Source organism: Dermacentor albipictus, chromosome 8 (assembly GCF_038994185.2).
Source record: "Dermacentor albipictus isolate Rhodes 1998 colony chromosome 8, USDA_Dalb.pri_finalv2, whole genome shotgun sequence".
NCBI lineage: Eukaryota > Metazoa > Arthropoda > Arachnida > Ixodida > Ixodidae > Dermacentor > Dermacentor albipictus.
In genome coordinates this window covers 107305553-107323725 of record NC_091828.1, presented here as the reverse complement: position 1 = coordinate 107323725, position 18173 = coordinate 107305553, and the positions used below count along the sequence as shown (strand labels likewise).

General features: G+C 46.7%; 2 protein-coding genes across 2 annotated transcripts in view; both read right to left on the bottom strand.

The window, feature by feature from the left end:
- The window catches only part of mwh (multiple wing hairs), a 349065-nt gene extending 338024 nt beyond the window's left edge, over window positions 1-11041 (bottom strand). The window contains exon 1 of the mRNA XM_070523973.1: window positions 10837-11041. Within this exon, the coding sequence (XP_070380074.1) occupies window positions 10837-10999 (163 nt within the window). The 5' untranslated portion in view covers window positions 11000-11041. The remainder of the gene's footprint in view (window positions 1-10836) is intronic.
- A 2410-nt stretch (window positions 11042-13451) lies between these two features.
- Window positions 13452-18173, bottom strand: part of Pex23 (peroxin 23) — a 68216-nt gene continuing 63494 nt past the window's right edge. Inside the window, exons 22-23 of the mRNA XM_070523966.1 lie at window positions 17715-17834; window positions 13452-16936 (exon numbers count right to left, since the gene is read on the bottom strand). Of these exons, the coding sequence (XP_070380067.1) occupies window positions 16886-16936; window positions 17715-17834 (171 nt within the window). The 3' untranslated portion in view covers window positions 13452-16885. The remainder of the gene's footprint in view (window positions 16937-17714; window positions 17835-18173) is intronic.

Sequence of the window (18173 nt, the reverse complement as noted above, 5' to 3'; positions counted from 1 at the left end):
CGCTCTGTTACGAGCACAAGGAGGACTGGGAGAACTGTCTGCCGGCAACTTTGTTTGCTTTGCGAACGGTTCCACATGAAGCGACAGGGTAATCACCAGCAGAACTAGTGTATGGGAGGATACTCCGTTCTCCACTGAGAATGTTAAGAGAGATGTGGGAGGAAAGAGGGGAGAGTCCAACCGTGGTTGAATACGTGCTAAATTTACTGGAACGGCTAAGCGCAACCCAAGAACTAGTCGGAAAGAACATGGCAATAGCTCAAAAGAACGCCAGTCTATTACGACAAGAATGCGAGGCTTCGCACGTTTAAAGCCGGAGGCCAGGTAATGATCCTCAAACCTTCAAGAAAGAACAAGCTTGAAGTTCACTGGGACGGGCTCGTTAAAGTGTTGCACAAACTTTCAGATACTAACTATGCTTTGAGAATGCCCGGTCGCAGGAAGGAAGTGAAGATATATCACTGTAATTTGATGAAGCCGTATGTAGAGCGGAGCGGAGTCGTTAACTATACCGTCAAAGAGCCGGATGGCACTAGTACCAAGCTTAAGGAGTATAGGGCGACCTCCAACTCTGAAATCGGCCTAGAAGTAGTAGAACACTCGGTAAGCTCGCACGCTCTAAGACCCGAGCAGCTAGATGAGCTAAAAGGGGTGTTAGGGGAATATCTCGACAGATTCAGCGATCGGCCGGGTAGAACCGAACTGATAACGCAAGAAATTGAGCTGACATCAACCGAACCAGTAAGATCAAAATCTTACAGGGCGTCTCCAAGACAGAGATAGATTATGGAGGCAGAGATACAGCGCATGCTAGAGTTGGGAGTTATTGAGCCCGCTGAGAGTGACTACACGTCACCGCTAATACTCGTAGAAACCCCTAACAAGGACCCTCGTCCGTGTGTTGACTACAGGAAGTTAAATGCCATCACTAGGGATCAGCTGTACCCGATACCCAACATTGAGGAACGAATTGAAAGAGTTGGCGCTGCTAAATACATTTCAACTATAGATCTCGTGCGGGGTACTGGCAAGTTCCCCTTTCAGAAAGTGCCAGCCGCTATGCCGCATTCATCTCGCCTGTAGGCACTTTTCGCCCTCTCGCACTCAGCTTCGGGTTGAAGAACGCGCCGTTTAGCTTCTCAAAATTAATGGATATTGTCCTAAAAGACTTGCAGGAGTTCGCCTTGCCTTATCTTGATGATGTGGCCATTTTTTCGGACAGCTGGGAACAACACGTATCGCACCTCAAACAGGTGTTCTCACGGTTGAGGGAAGCCGGCTTAACGATGAAAGCGGAAAAGTGTAGGTTTGGTTGTTCGCAGGTTACTTATCTGGGCCATGTTGTCGGTCAGGGCATGAGACGGCCGGCTGAGCTGAAAATAGCGACGACTAGAGAATTTTTTCAGCCGCGCACGAAAACGGACCTTCGTTCATTTTTGGGACTTGTGGGGTACTATCAACGGTACATTCCGAATTACTCGCAATTGGCAAGTCCATTAACAGACGCCCTCCGAAAGGGAGCACCGAGTAACGTACACTGGGATAAGGACAAAGAGAACGCTTTCCAAAGTTTGAAAATGCTATTGGTTTCTCGTCCTGTGCTTCGCGCGCCAGACTACACAAAGGAATTCATAGTTCAATGCGACGCAAGCGACAGAGGTATGAGCGTGGTACTTAGTCAGGTCGGCGACGATAACGAGGAGCATCCTATCCTCTATGCCAGCCGTAAACTAAATGTAAGAGAGGAAGCCTACAGCGCTTCAGAGAAGGAATGCGCTTGTTTGGTTTGGGCCGCCCAGAAGTTGTCGTGTTACTTGTACGGAGCGAAGTTCATCTTCGAGACCGACCACTGTCCTCTGACGTGGCTCAATCAAATGTCACACAAAAATGGCCGCTTGCTCCGATGGAGGCTCACTCTCCAAGAGTACAACTTCTCCGTTAGATATAAGAAGGGAAAGTTGCATAGCAATGCGGATGGTTTGAACAGGCTAATTTGAGTTCTGCGTTTGAGGGTCCCGCCTAAATTTGCTTCAGAAATTGGCATAGCGAAATGCAGCATTTTTTTGTTTCTGCACTTATGTTGTTGTTGTTTTTTTTTTGAAGCCTAGCGAGTCTAAAGTGAGAGCCAATGCGCGTCATTTCGGCGCAGAGCCGTGTTGTGGGGTTCATTTTGCAGTTGCCTGTCCGTGTTGGATGTTTTGGGGCGGTGACATCAATACACAAGTGGTCGCTGCGAGCCAAGACATCAATCCCCCCCATGACCACCAGCCGTTCTCTTCCTGCCTAGCGGTTGTCAGCGCTAGACAGTCGAGATTTTTCGGGCCATGGAGGCGCTGTTAAGAATGGCGAGCTGCAAGGCAAGATCGCCACCCAGTTACGACTGGGGGACAAGACGCGCATCCCCCACTCTCCGTCGCTGCAGCTAGGAGGCGTTCGAAGAAGCAGCCTTTGTGATGAAATGCGCCTCCATCCACCAGCCCCATCGTCATTGTGACGGAACGAGTTCGGTGGGCGAACAATGGTTCCGGAGCTCTCCAGCGCGGACCTGATCTGATACGCATGAACAAGCTACCGCGGGAAAGCCGTTTTTTGGTGGTTTCCATGCCTCGACCAGACGCAAGACAACGAGCTACCCACCATTGGCGCCGATACTTCCCGGAACGGCACCCCTCCAACGCCGGCGTCGGGCATCGGAATGTGTGTGCCTTTGCGTACGTAAACTGTTCTGCGGGGCGGCGGCAAGTTGGCGATGAGTAAACGAACAGTCGCCGCCTCGCATGGCCGGCGGACCGAGTCTATAAAAACTGTTGTTGTGCGAATGCTGGACACACTTCTCTTGAGCAGTCATGTTAGACTGATACACTTCTCTCGTGCAGTCATGTTGGACTGACACTCTTTTTCTCAAGCAGTCATGTTAGACTGATTTAAATACTGTTAATAAACCCATATTCCTCGTTCTCGATTAGAAGCAGTTCTTACCTTCATCAACGTCTTCAGCGTGGATAAGTTGGACGACGGCATGGGCCAGCTACCTTCGAATTAATGCCGGACTCCAATCTTGGCAACGGATCTCGTGCGATGGGATTGAGCCCCTGACACCGCTGATGCCATATGCTTGGACCATGCGCTGTATAGAACAAAGATATCTGTAATCCAGCACCTACTACTGCTTAGGACGCTCACGCAGTTCATAAACGATCGCTTTGCTGGACAATCTTAATTCAGACTGTAAGATAAGCTGCTATTACTAGCCAAAACTATTTTATTCGTGGGTGGAAACCTCATCCATCCAACCAAGTAGTCACGCAATATAACCTGCAGCGAACAGTTTGGACGCTTGTCAAAGTATAACAGTACAGCTCCTGTCGTAGCAGAACGATCGTCGCGTACGTTTCATGCCTGCTAAACCGCAGGTTAGAAATAAAGCGTAATACTGCAATAAGGTCACATTAGTGATTGGAACATTCAGAAATACACAATTGATCTACGAGGCTGATTGTAGGCTCAAATATGCGCGCACACATCGCGCTGCGTGTTCCGTCCACCTAAACGCCAGCAGAAATTCCGGCCATGGCGCCTTAAACCACTTCAGCACGTCTCACAGAACCGTTTACCACGTAGAAGACGCACGTCATACTCAACAGACCACACGACCGCGAAAACAAACGCCAAAACCTGCCATGCAATGCAAAAGCATGCAAGCAATGCACCAATGCAAGCAATGCAAAGCAAGCAATGCACCTGCCATGCAAAAGACCGCTTTCACCCAAGCCAGTATGGCGCGCTGCTCATAGGCGGCGCCACGGCGTTCACAATATGGCGGCGCCTACGCAAAAACGGTCTATTGATGGCCACGATAACTAGGCATAACCAATTGTGGCCTCCACGATCACCTCCGGCAGTGCGCACTGTCGGAGCCAATCACGGAGGCCACGGATCGATAGGCAAGCGCCTGCTGGATTTACCCGGACTCCCTCCACAGCAGACTGTCGCGCGAGGGGCGGGAAATGCAGCGTCTCATCATCATCATCAGCCTGGTTACGCCCACTACTGGGAAAAGGCGTCTCCTATACTTCTCCCAACTACCCCGGTCATGTGGCCATGTTGTCCCTGCAAACTTCGTAGTCTCATCCACCCACCTAGCTTTCTGCCGCCCTCTGCTACGCTTCCCTTCCCTTGGAATCCATTCCGTAACTCTTAATGACCATCGGTTATCTTCCCTCCTCATTACATGTCCTGCCCATGCCTTTTTCTTGATTTCAACTAAGATCTTATTAACTCGCGTTTGTCCCCTCACCCAATCTGCTCTTTTCTTATTCCTTAACGTTACACCCATCATTCTTCTTTCCATAGCTCGTTGCATCGTCCTCAATTTCAGCAGAACCCTTTTCGTAAGCCTCCGGGTTTCTGCCCCGTACGTGAGTACTGGTAAGACAGTTGTTATACACTTGTCTCTTGAGGGATAATGGCAAACTGCTGTTCATAACCTGAGAATGCCTGCCAAACGCACCCGAGCCCATTCTTATTCTCCTGATTATTTCAGTCTCATGAACCGGATCCGCGGTCACTACCTGCCCTAAGTAGATGTATTCCCTTACCACTTCCACTGCATCGCTATCTATCGTAAATTGCTGTTCTCTTCCGAGACTGCAGCGTCTGCTTCTATCAAAACGCGCTCGGTACGCGAGCGCACAGGAAGTGCCAACATACGCCGGGTAGTTAATAGAGACTTTTAGCGTGTCCGGTATTCGGGCAAGCGCGGGCGGTTTTCCGGTTTAGCGGAGGCGCCAACCTGAGCGGCCAGATTGGTGGCGCCAGCTGGTGGCGCAAAGCTCAACCACACAAACACAGAGCTAATTACTATATTCTGCTTAGCTGCTGGCGTAAATTTTCGACAGTGGCGTAATCGTGTTCACAATTACGCCACTGCCAAAAATTTGCACGGGTGGCGAAGCAGGATATGGTGAGTTACTGCAGTTTTAGCTCTGCGTTTGTCTGGTTGAGCTCTACAACACCAGGCGGCTTCACCGCTCACGTTTACGCCCCGACCATCCGGTAATCCGCCCAAACCGCTCCCGTTTACCGGAATAGCGTACAAGCTAAAAGTCTCTATTAAGCGCTCCGAGCGTATTTGCATGCGCAAGCATTCTAGGGCTTGCGCATGCAAATGCTTCCCTCGGTAATCTCTGACGTCTGTCCGTCCGTCCGTCCATCTGCAACGCGTGACACGATGCCCTCCGTAGGTATACGTGGGGTCATATGAGAATGCCTTATGTCTACGTAAGACTACTGAGGTTTATATAATGACTATATATTAAAGTACTGCAAGTACTTCAATATATAGTATAAGTACTGACATACGTCTTCAGTGCTAAAGTAAGGAAGAAGTATTGAGAATTACGGTTAATAAAAGACCAAGATTAATTACGATGAAGTTACTGAAGCGCAATGTTAAATTAAGGCAAATTAATATTGGTTTACATTAATGTACATGGGGTAATCAAAATAAATTACGATTAAATCGATGTAACATAATCATGATGCATGAAGGGTTCTTCAGATTATTCGACCTAATTATGAATCTATTAACTGATCAACTGACTAGCAAACACCTAAACCATATGGTTCATTCAGCATAATTATTAATCAATCGATTACCTCAAAACAACCTAGCTTCGCCGTCATACGTATAATTAAGCCTAATCAATTGGTTAGGCTTAATTACAACCGTCAAAGTACGACCTCAGTGCATCACTCTCCTAAATCTTTTCCGATTCAGGTGGCTTGCTTACGCAACGCGGCAAGGTCAGAGCCACGTGTTGTAGCAAATACGCTGGGAGCACCTAACAGCGAGGCACTAGAAGTCGTTAGGGAGTACATCTACTTAGGGCAGGTAGTGACGGCGGATCCGGATCATGAGACTGAAATAATCAGAAGAATAAGAATGGGCTGGGGTGCGTTTGGCAGGCATTCTCAGATAATGAACAGCAGGTTGCCATTATCCCTCAAGAGAAAAGCGCATAACAGCTGTGTCTTACCAGTACTCACCTACGGAGCAGAAACCTGGAGGCTTACGAAAAGGGTCCTACTCAAATCGAGGACGATGCAACGAGCTATGGAAAGAAGAATGATAGGTGTAACGTTAAGGGATAAGAAAAGAGCAGATTGGGTGAGGGAACAAACGCGAGTTAATGACATCTTAGTTGAAATCAAGAAAAAGAAATGGGCATGGGCCGGACATGTAATGAGGAGGGAAGATAACCGATGGTCATTAAGGCTTACGGACTGGATTCCAAGGGAAGGGAAGCGTAGCAGAGGGCGGCAGAAAGTTAGGTGGGCGGATGAGATTAAGAAGTTTGCAGGGACGGCATGGCCACAATTAGTACATGACCGGGGTAGTTGAAGTATGGGAGAGGCCTTTGCCCTGCATTGGGCGTAACCAGGCTTATGATGATGATGATGCTGACCTAACAACAACAAGAGTTTTAGAATAGGGGCCCCAAAGAGCTTTGCAGGTGTTAGCGTTGGGGCACGCAGGAGTGACGAGTTTTAGAATAGGGCTTTGCGTTTGCGGATAGCGTCTTGCGCTGAACAGCGCCACTACGGCGTCTAAAAAAACGATTAAAGAATGATTAAATAAAATGTACCATTTTACGATATAAACAGTAATTTCGACATGCGTGTATTCGCGTTTAATTACAATTTAGAGGTTATTCTTCAAGCAGCAATGCTCAGTTGTACTCAGCAATACCGGGCACAAGTTGTCACTTCCACGTTTCCAGTGCGCTCGCTAATTAACGAGCGCGGTATGCTAGAAGACGCTGCGCCACAGGCCACGCCCCTTGCACATCCGTGCTGTAGAGGGGGGGGGGGGGGAGAGGAAGTCGTTTTAGTTTATTGCGATGGCAATATCGACACTCCATGGCGCATTTTTGTCGTCCCCGTCACCATGAGGTTCCGTATGGGGTGGGGGAGGTGGCAGTGGGAGACTGGGAGGCGACCCCTGACGAACTGCTCACCTTTTTGCTGCGGGCTGACCAGTGGGGGGAAATCCACGGCCTGGAAGGCAGGCGGCTTCGACGTCGGCCCGGCCTGTACGTTGCTCGGTTTGGGCTGTCCACTTTTGCTCTGCTTGGGACCCCGTGGTTTCTTGACGCCAGTCTTGAGAGGCGTTGGGGGTCCTCCTTGTTTGTGATGTCCCGGTTGACCGTGTATCAGCTGGGGTGGAGCGGGCTTCCACGCCTTCCTGAATTGTCCCACACACTCCGCAGAGCCGGTCACGTGGTTTTCGCCGCGAATGAGGCATTTGGGTCGGCAGCTGTGCTCCGCCGGGCCGTCCGGGGTGATGCCCACCGTCGCACCGCAGTGAATGCACCGCTGATTGTCCGGGTTGGGGAATGCATCTGGTCTGTGGCCCACCGCACCACACCGGTAGCATGCCGGAACCGTCTTCTTATAGTAACGCACTGGCACGTTTTCTCAACAGTAGTGAATGACTCTTGGAACGCCACGTCCACTGAAAGTCACCACGGCGACGTCAGATGTTCCTAGCTTACGCACGTACAGGATTTCGCCGTCAATCCACTCCTCCTTGTGCCGAAGGGATTCCGAAGTTTCATTGGCTGGAACGTTGACTGCGCCTTTGCAGGTTTCTCCAGCAGGTTTTAAATGTCCGCAAAACGGTATTTGCCGGTCCCCGACCGCCAGCGTGACGTCCCCCGATGAGCTTCGAAGCCAAGGTTTCTGTCTTCACACCCACGACAACGATATTCCGATCCCATACCGGCCACACGGAGACACCGCGGCGATCGCGGTACTGCCCGTGAGGCCTCGCACTGCGGTACCGATCTCGCCTGGGCCGAACGCAGCGTGGAGATCCATGGGTAATTCTTGGCTCGAGCACAATCAACCAACTCGTCCGGCCGGATCCGAGGTGTTTTTTGTCGGCTTCCACGGCGCCAGCTGCCCTCCTTGCCTCGGGAAGTCCAAGGCGGCACCGGCTGCGGGAGCCAGTTCTGGTTTGCGAGTTCGTTGCTGGGACGCGCGGCCGCCGAGCCTCGTCCCAGCGAGCTTCTCTAGCATTGGGCGAACCGTGATCTCAAGATATTCATATTCTCCGGGTATAGAGTCCTGCTGTGCTTCCGCGGTCCCGAGTTCAATCCACTGCATCGTGCTGGGGTGGTAGCCTGCCTTCGCGGCCACCGCCAATGGCTGGGGAACCGCGGCGTTCGTCTGGCCGGCGTTAGGCTTAGTTGGGCCGGGGCAGGGCGCGAGTTCAATCAGTGGTAACTTGGCGAAAAAAAGGCCCACCTTGACGAACAGCGTATCCAGAGGTTCCCGACGACTTCGCGAAGACGCTCGGACCACTTTCGGGCGGATGCCGGACGAACTTTCGCGACACTTTTCGATTTCCGACGGAGCCGACGTAACATGCGTTCGACCGCCACGCCAACGTTCTGTTGCGCCACGCCGAGCGAACCCGACTCCTCGCCGCCTTTGGCGGACGCCGCAGGGACGCGCTGCCAACGCTCGTGCGTCGCGAAAGCGTTCTGCGAACGCGGCCACGCGCTCCTCATCCTCAAAACGATCTGCGATGTTTGCAGAGTGCGCCCAGTACCGGTATAGCTTTGTATGCGCTGCGCTTTCGGCGTTTCCTTCGCGTTGAAGCGAGAGATGCACGTAGATCAATTGGCTCGCGGCTGCTGCAGCGATTCCTATCTCCAGCGTTTTCGCAGACATCTTCAGCCGTCATCGAGCGATGCATGTTCATGTTTACCTGTGCGCGCGTGACACCGTTCTGGTTAATTTAGTTAAAACACGTTGACGGACTAGTTGGTTTGAATCAATGATGAATGTGTAAGCGCGACTGAACAAGATCGTAGAAAGAAACGGACATACAAAGACAGCGCTGTCTTTGTGTCTTGTTTCTTTCTACGTCCTCGTTGAGTCACGCGTAAGTGAATGTTCACAAGTTTATACGGCTGATAAAACTACTATCCTTACTACGTACAGCTATCTACTAATTTGCTATCGCATTCGGTGCTTCCCCTTTCGGTGATCTTTTTTTTTTTTTCTCTCTTTGGCTCCCGCGGACGGGCGACAGCATGCGGTGGAGGTGCCTGATTTTGGGCCCGTTGAGCGCCTCAGTGGTGTAGAAAAAATTTTGCAAAATGGTAATAACAGCATCGAGAATGGTGAAGCTAACACTTATGAAGAGGTTGGTGTCTCTTTAAAGGCACACGAATGGGGCATACTGATGTAAAAGGTGCTATACTCCAGACATTTTTTTTTTTCTGCCAGATGATAAGATGCTTTATTTTATGCATCCGATCTAGTATTGCATGTGGCACATCCCTGTGTTTGGTATCTTTTTTTTTCTTGCCTGGTGCACGCACGTGCACCGCGGGTATTATATTCAGCGTGCCTTCTTATCATTAATTCCGTCGTAAGTGCATCGTCCGTCCGTGTGTTATCTTCTCGATGTCAAATTAGCTTCCGTGATGTGGTCTCTAAACTGAACAGGACGGTTGTGCAATTTCAGTGCGCATTGCACCCCCTTGCACATTGCTTGCACCAGCGAGAAAACCAAATAATAATCGCCACCCACTCGTGCGTGCGTGGCAGCCTAATTCAAAGCAAATTCGGGAACAGAAAAACAAAAATAAACAATGGGGACTATATAGCCAGCGCTCATATTAGCCGCAACACCAGGAATATCGTCATCATCAGGCTATTTTATGTACGATGCAGGACTATGGTGGCTAGAAGCCATAGCAGGACTAATCCCCGTATTCAGAAATGCGTCTCAACTTGATGCTCATGCTTGACTTGATATAAATGACGCCTGGTGCGAACGCGCCCAAGACGCTCATTGCGTTTCTTTCGGTTCGTTCACGACAGGCGTCGTTTAAATAAATTCAAGCGTGGGCTTCAAATTAACATCCATTTCTGAAAACGGTGGTAATCCCCGTGTTCAGAAATGTGTCTTAACTTGAAGCTAATGCTTGATTTGATACGACACGTGGTGCGAACGCGCCCCAAGACGCTCATAGCATTTCTTTTGGTGCGTTCACGACAGGTGTCATTTAAATCAAGCCATGCGTGGGCCTCAAGTTAAGACGCGTTTCCGAATACGGAGGTAAGGCCTCTGCCTGCGATCTCCAACTACCCCTGTCCTGCGCCAACCGAACCCAGCTAGCGTCAGCCAATTTCTTTTAATTCCATAATCCCACCTAGTCTTCCGTCGTCCTCGACTGCGCTTCCCAGAAGCTTGGCACTTGTTCTGTAACCCCAATGGTCCACGGGTTATCTAACCTACGCATTACATGACCTGCCCAGCTTCATTTCTTTCTCTTAATGTAAATTAGAACTACGGATAACTTGCAATTAATATTTTTTTTTCAGGGCCTGCATTCATTGTAACTAAGTGACTGACGCAGACGTCGAAGCAAGCAGGAAAGAAAGCGCGTCTACAAGCACGGTGTAACAATACATCGTGCCTACAAGACGCTATTTCGACTCCTCAGTAAAACAGGCAATGGATACTAACAATCACGCAAAATGCGATCGAGAGACTGTATCTTCGAACTTAATTGTTTACAGCGAAAAGCAGAATCTATAGTTCTGCAGCGCTTCCGACTGAATAACAACAGTTGACGCGACGCGCGAGGTGATGGAGTCCCAGCAGAATATCCAGCATACCGAGGATAACCCCATTTTTACGCAACGCACAGATTATAGCATCAAGAAACGCTGATAAGCAGACCGGAAGAACGAAAAAAAAAAATTCCAGCATTAGGCGACGCTATGATACGAGCAATAAGAAAGGCGCCTTACCTCGCAAACAACGCTGTTGTCTTGTCGGAACTACCTTCTTTCGAACAATGTTCTGCAGCCACTGCTTCTTGCGCAAGCCGTCACGGCTCATTTGTGGGATCAGAAAAACTGCGTAACCGTCTTCAGGCTTCTTGTTGCAGTTACATGCACTACAGCACGGCATTGCGTTAGCACGACACCGCAGGAAACGCAGGGTTCGATGTCCGTTGCACCGATTCAGCCGAGCCAAGGAGAAAATTTGGCGCCAACGAAAAATGAAAAACGCAAAAGAAATCAGAGCAGAACGAGAACAGCCGCGCGTTTCCAAGGCAACGGCGGGGAGGCCAATCGTCGTGCAGAAAAGCGGGCGCGAAAACAGATTCCCGCGGGGTAAACATGCGAGGAGGGAGGAGAGACTGCGCGACGGCGGTAGATTTCAAAGTCTGGCGGGACTTTCAAATTATCACGGGGATATCAAGGGCACAGGTCACGCGTTCGCGTGTTTCATAAAAGACCAACATGTACAACCCATACCAGCGTTTTTTGATACGCTGGAGAGAGCTTTTAGCTGCGGCAGATCACCAAGTCGATTACTAATATAATTAGTTGACCCAGTAATTCATATTTTTACTTCGTTATGATTTCGCTGTTTTCTTCGTACCATTCTTCGTGGCCACAAACAAATGTGAAGAAGTCGTTTTGATATCTTTTGATGCGGAATGGTGTTCGGGATTTGTGGGGTTAAACGATACATTCATTCGCCTTAGAACAGCTTCCCCCTTATGTTACGTCTCTGAGCGAGGAGGGTCTTCCAGGGTCCTCGTTCATGCCGGCTGCTAATGTCCGTAATTTTAAAAAAAATAAAGCAGCCTTGGCGCTATTCACGCTCACGGCTGTTGCGAAAGCCGGACTACGGTAGACGTCACCGAGATTAGGTCAAAACTCTGTTTCGGCAGGCGGAGGGGTGCCGTTGATCAGTGCAGGTTCGGTAGTGGAGTGGCCCGGTACAGCTGCGCCTATTGAAAGCGCATGCGAAACGACGTGTTCAGTTTGTCTAACGTATTCTTGCTCGCCGACGTTGCAGTGTAGCCTGAACACCACGTTACCGGAGTCACAGTGAAGCTTTTTCGGCAATTTCCAATCTGAAATCTGAGCAACTTTCGACTCGAGCGTCGCGACTATATGCGAGGCAAATGCTGCGAGCTTTTCCACAAGGGTGACAACCCTGGCTCGATTTTAGCGTGGCTCGTTTAAGCCGACTGCATATCCTTCGAATAAGGCAATGCCGGGACTATCGAATGTTTCTTTGGGGCATATATATATATATATATATATATATATATATATATATATATATATATATATATATATATATATATATATATATATATATATATATATAATCAGGAGAATGTAGGAAATTAGCCACTTGTTATTTGAAGCATTGAGCATTTCCCGACAAAGAGTAGTCGTAGTAAATTGTAATCAATAAACTATTTTTTCATTTACCACAACGCTTTTCATTGTGCCATCATCTCTCTCTCTCTCTCTCTCTCTCTCTATATATATATATATATATATATATATATATATATGTATATATATTTATATATATATATGTATATATATAGTCATATAATGAGAAGCCAACAAACACTGACACCAAGTACAACATAGGGGAAATTGCATGTGCTTAATAAATGAAATAAAGTAATGATAAATTAATGGAAATTAAAGTGGATGAAAAAACAACTTGCCGCAGGTGGGAACCGAACCCACAACCTTCGCATGTCGCGTGCGATGCTCTACCAATTGAGCTACCGCGGCGGCGTTTCCCCATCCACTTTCTTGGGTATTTATGTGTACTAGTAGAACCCTGGGAGTGTTAGCCAGTTTCCCCTATGTTGTACATGGTGTCAGTGTTTGTTGGCTTCTCATTACATGACTAATAAATATCGGGTCCCTCGGTTAACCCCCTTTCTTCTCGTTTAAATATATATATATATATATATATATATATATATATATATATATATATATATATATATATATATATATATATATATATATATATATATATATATAAACATAAACGAGGGAATGGAAACAGCAGAGCTCGATACTCGATATTGTCACGATTATATATACGGCGAACGTCTTCCTCGATCCAGTAATTTGACAGGCAGGCACTTCATCATGTGGTCGCACGTACGGGGAAAAAGCAATACGAAAGAAACAAATGATGGCTTCGCTTTCCACTTGCGCTCCGGCCGGGTTTCGGCCTTCGTCAGGCCGGACCCCGGCCCAAATCTTGGAAATTAAGATACCGTTCTTCGTACGTGCGTCTACGTACTAAATAAGTATACCCTAGAAAAAAATATTAGATTCGATTCGGAAATACAATTACCGCATTAACACCGCTACCCTGAAGATGGTTCCCACGAGAGGTGCTCATTGGCTAGATGCGCAAAAGACTGCCACGTGACCGCAGACGGCTGCCGCGACCGGTGGCGCTTTGTCGAAACGCCACCACACTCAATCTGAAAGGTCTCGAACCTTCGACCTCGCGCTCAACAGCACGAAGGTGTATAGGCCAATGCAGAGTCGAGGGCCAACGGCTGGAAACAAAGACTTCATTCAGTTGTCGCACATTTTTTTATTCGTTTTTTTTTCTTACAAGTGAGAGAAAGGCATCGACAAAACAGTTATGTACAGTCAGCGCCAAAATTTCACGAACACGAGACGTTGAATCGACTGTTAGCACTGAACAACACAAATTGAGACGAAGACAAAAAGGGGCTTACTTGACAAAAAGGGGCTTACTTGTGTGTTATTTTTATCGCCACTTCTTGTGTATAGTTTCTGATTTTTTCTTTTTTTTCAGCGGCTGCACCTTTCTAATATAAACATTTTGGAAGGCGATTCAACTTTTATCTAACGTCGACGAAAGACAAAGCCTTCCCTAGCGAATAGGGGATGACAATGAGGTGTATGGGCCATGTAATTTGTTGTGAGAGCAGGGCTGGAGCGACGCCTGATCGACATCAACTAGAGGTTAAATTGCCTTCCAAATTTCTGTTATCAGTTATCATCATTATCATAGCCATTACGTACCCAGTGTCATCACATATGCACTGACCCGAGTTTCACATACCCAGTGGCTCTTAGATGGCCCTATCTCTGGAATCAGCCCATGAAAGAGGTTAGAAAGACACATAAGCAGTACGGAAAAGGGGGGGTAACTCTCCAAGAATGACATTGTCTTTAAAAATGTGAAACGACTGTGAACAATGCTCTAGTTTGGGGGCCAAAACATCATTTTAATCTGTTCGTCTCGGCCTGCATTTGTCCCTTTTCAGCGAGCTAGCATCATCGCTTGGGTCCGGCATAAAAGAGCGCTTAGGACAGAAAGGCGCTTATAAGTTCAGCATGCCCAATCTCACCTTAATACGGCAATATCGCACAAGCACCAAAACCACACTGTACATTATAGCTCTGCATCGAACAGTTCATCTACAATCCCTCAATTTCCTTGAGCTTTAGGCCAAACCAGAAGGGTGTGCCATTGGTGGATGCATTATAATGCGCAAGATTGCTGGTATCCAGAAAAAAAACAAAGAAGTGCTGGATATGACGGTAGGTGCACGATGCCTTAAAGCTAGCTGCCATCCGAACCCCCACGACGGTGAGCACAATGTAATTAAAAGCACGATTCTGCCAGCAGTTTAATGAGTTCAGGCAATTAATTTGGCCAGCAAATGCTGGTACTCTCACCTCTCCATAACATGTTCATTGAGCATCATATTGATAAAGAGCTTAACGAAAATACAACCAATAAGAATTTGATTTTAAAAAGCACAACACCAGTGACATGAACAAAGACATTTTGGGCTGGGTTTATTTTTTTTAACAGTGTTGTTGAGCCTGCAATGTGCTAGTTATGCAGGCAACTAATAAGATACTCTTTGTGACGTCTGCATAAGTGCAGGAGCTGCTTCTGCTGCAAATTATAAAGGCACATCAGTCGTACAGACGATGACGTAAGGCCAACTGCAACACAATTTCACTTTGGCTAAATTGGTTATAAATTAGCTGTACTACCTACTACTGAAACAAGCTTGTCAAGGCAGTAGGCCTGATACTTGTCTAATTTTTTGTCATGAATAGATAGAACTTAAAATTAGATTACATGTGCGCCTGGCGGTTAGCGGATATGACACAAATGCCAGACCATGGCCTCGGTATGTCACAAATGTCGCCCGACCTCGAGTGTCATGACCATGGAGCTACACTGGAGTTAAAAAAAAAAGAAATATGGGGTTTTACGTGACAAAACTACACTGGAGTTCTTAACATTCTGGGGTTTGTGCCGTTTTCGGCTAGAGATAATGGCACAATTTTTGCCAGCGCCGGCATCAAAAACATCGACATCCAAGACCTTTTCGTGAGGCATCCGCTCATATACTAGGTAGGCGTAAAATTTTCCACGAAGGGTATGCTATTATCTAGACTACCTGAAACTAAGCTTTCCACACTGCCCACAATTTCGTTGCAGTTGGCCTTTAATGTTGCAAAGCCTCATCAAACCGTACAGCAACGCTGTAAGACAAGCACGTATAATGTGAACAAGCCGCATATATTAACCGAAAAATAAATCTGCACGAGCAGACGTTATATTCCCCCTTCATAACCTATGAACAACCTGAACAAACAAACATATAAATACATCTCCTTTTCTATGCATCTAAATTACAGTCACTCGCACAAAAGCATGCAGGACAATCAGCAGAGAGCTCGATGAATGTATGATAGCTAGGTGATAAACAGCTATACATTTTGATGACCTAAAATAAAATCGGCTCTCGAGACATCACATAGGAACAAAGGAAATTACCCAGGATGTGCGAATATTCAAACTTTCAAATACAAATCAAACATGCTTGTCTTAATTTCATGTTCAATTTCTTTGAATCTTCTATTAGGAGTGAACGTACGGGCGAACATGATTACTGGAGTCTGGCGGCCATGAAAGAAGAGCTGTACCTTTGGTACACCAGTCATTTTAAGTGTTTGAAGCCAACCAGGAACTATTATGAACTTTCACTTTTTTTGCAAGGTGCTTAGTCAGAGCCTTTTCCAAGCACAAATGAATATTAGTAGAACCTCGTTGATACGATCCTGTTTTGGAAGCTTTCCCAGTGCCAATGTTTGCAACCGGTTAAAAAAAATATAGCCAATTAACTTACACATCTTTTTCTTCCAGTTGATACGTTCCAGGAAAACACAATCTTTTGGCACCAAGCCCCAACAATTTGTGCAGTGCTTCGTGTTATGTAGATGTGAACTACAGTTCAATCTGCCACATTTTTTAGTGAGTTCAGCTCGTGTGTCCTCTCTGTTAGTATGCTTTCCCTCACACTTTTCTTCTTTTTTGATGTATGAACGAGGCTCAACTATTACAGGAAATATAAACAAGATTATTTTTTATTTTTTTTTTCTATAGCATAGCACCTTCTTCTCCATGTTGTTTTTCATTTAGAAACAGCAAAGTACATGGTCTTCAATGCAATATTCAAAGGGCATATCATTCAAACATATTAATATTGAATTCGGCTTGAAAGTTTGATTATTTGAACATACCTAAAAATCACAACTGGGAAAGACGTCAACCTTTGGTCACACAACGACTTCCCAAGAGCTTGACCAGAGTAACAATGCGCGAGTTTGTGGTGGGGGATGAGATCAACCCGTCTATGGTTTCTCTTGTATGTAGCATTGTGGGCAAAACGTCAATCGAGAAAGATATCAATGACTTCTAAACAACATGACCAGAATAACAATGTGTGAGCACATGATGAGCGATGAGATCATCTCATGCATAATTTCTCACACATATAACAATGCAGGCGAAAAGTTCGTGGTCCACAAGGAATAGCTGCACAGAGAGGCTGCCAGCCCTCACAACAATCAACTTTGGCTTCAGCGTTGTGGACGTTGCACCATCCCTGCTGACAACTACGGGGAGGCGGCTTCGTGCGAATATCTCTAGGATGCTTCACCATTCCAGACTTCAAGACTGGTACCTTGTGCAGCCACGAATGGATACATGCCGCCAACTCATCTGCATAAGAAAAAAATATGGGAAGGTAAAAAAAAATATCTTCGCAAAAATAGTCCCAGTTTTCTCTCATCGTCAGCCTTTCTCTTCGCACTGAAAACTTGCATCCTACATGTTATGATGTTTGACAACTAGAGATGCACTTAGTACTCCTCAGTACTAGACAAGCTCTCAAATTTTCATAACGTTTTGCTAACCTTTGATAAGATAAACAAGTCAACAACTAATGAGCTGGAATGTCAAACATACATTAAAGCGACACTGAAGAGAAAAGTAATTTCAGAAGTATTGATAAACTACCTTTCTACGGTACCAAAACAGACACTCTTATCGAGGGAAGAGGCTTGTAAGCAACGAAAGATGCAAAAAAATGAAAAGACAAGCAGCAGCGCTGCCTTGAAGTTCCTGTATAAGATCGCCGTGACACCATAAATTTCAACGTCTGTTCAGGCATAGTTCAATTTTTATAGCTAAATAAGGGCTACACTGTAGTATTCTGAAAGTTCCAGACTCATAGCCCACTTAACAAGTTTCTAGAAGTTACATTGAGCACGATATCTCAAATATGTAAAGTACTTTGAAACCTCTAACATCGCACTGGACGTACTGGCACTTGGGTTTCAGTGCAAAATTTTAAAAAATGAAAGTTTGCTCTTTATTCTCATCTTCAGTACTCAAGCTATTACAGCAACATCACCTAAAATAGTCCTGAAAGAACACCAAGTCTAAATTGATTTAGTCTTCCACTTTAGTATGCCTTTAAGAAGCATTAAGGACTTACCCCGTATCCCGTTTCCCATTCCGTTCCTATGGGATTTTCTTCTGTGATGCCTTTCCGCCTTGCTAGAACTTGACTGAGAAGGACTCTCTTGTTTCGGATGACGTCTATAACAGCCCATACCTGGGTCACAAGAGAAAAAAATGGAAAGAAACAAGCACAACCTATTAAAGACTGTTCCAACTCCAGGTACCAGATATTCTATTGCGGTGACAATTATATGAAAACTCCAGACGAATTTCTGCCATCTTCGACACCGTCGGCGTTGCTGTGATGTTCCATATAAAGTCTAAGTGCAACGAAATTGCAGCCACATGCTGTATTCTGTAGGTGCGAGCAAAAGCTTGCGAAGGTGCGCCAAGAAGTATGTTGGCTTGCTTTGGCAGTGTCTCCTCATGCTCACAGGGGAAGAAGGCTGGGAAGGTGCACACCATCCTCTCGTGCATGCGAGGGGGAGAGGAG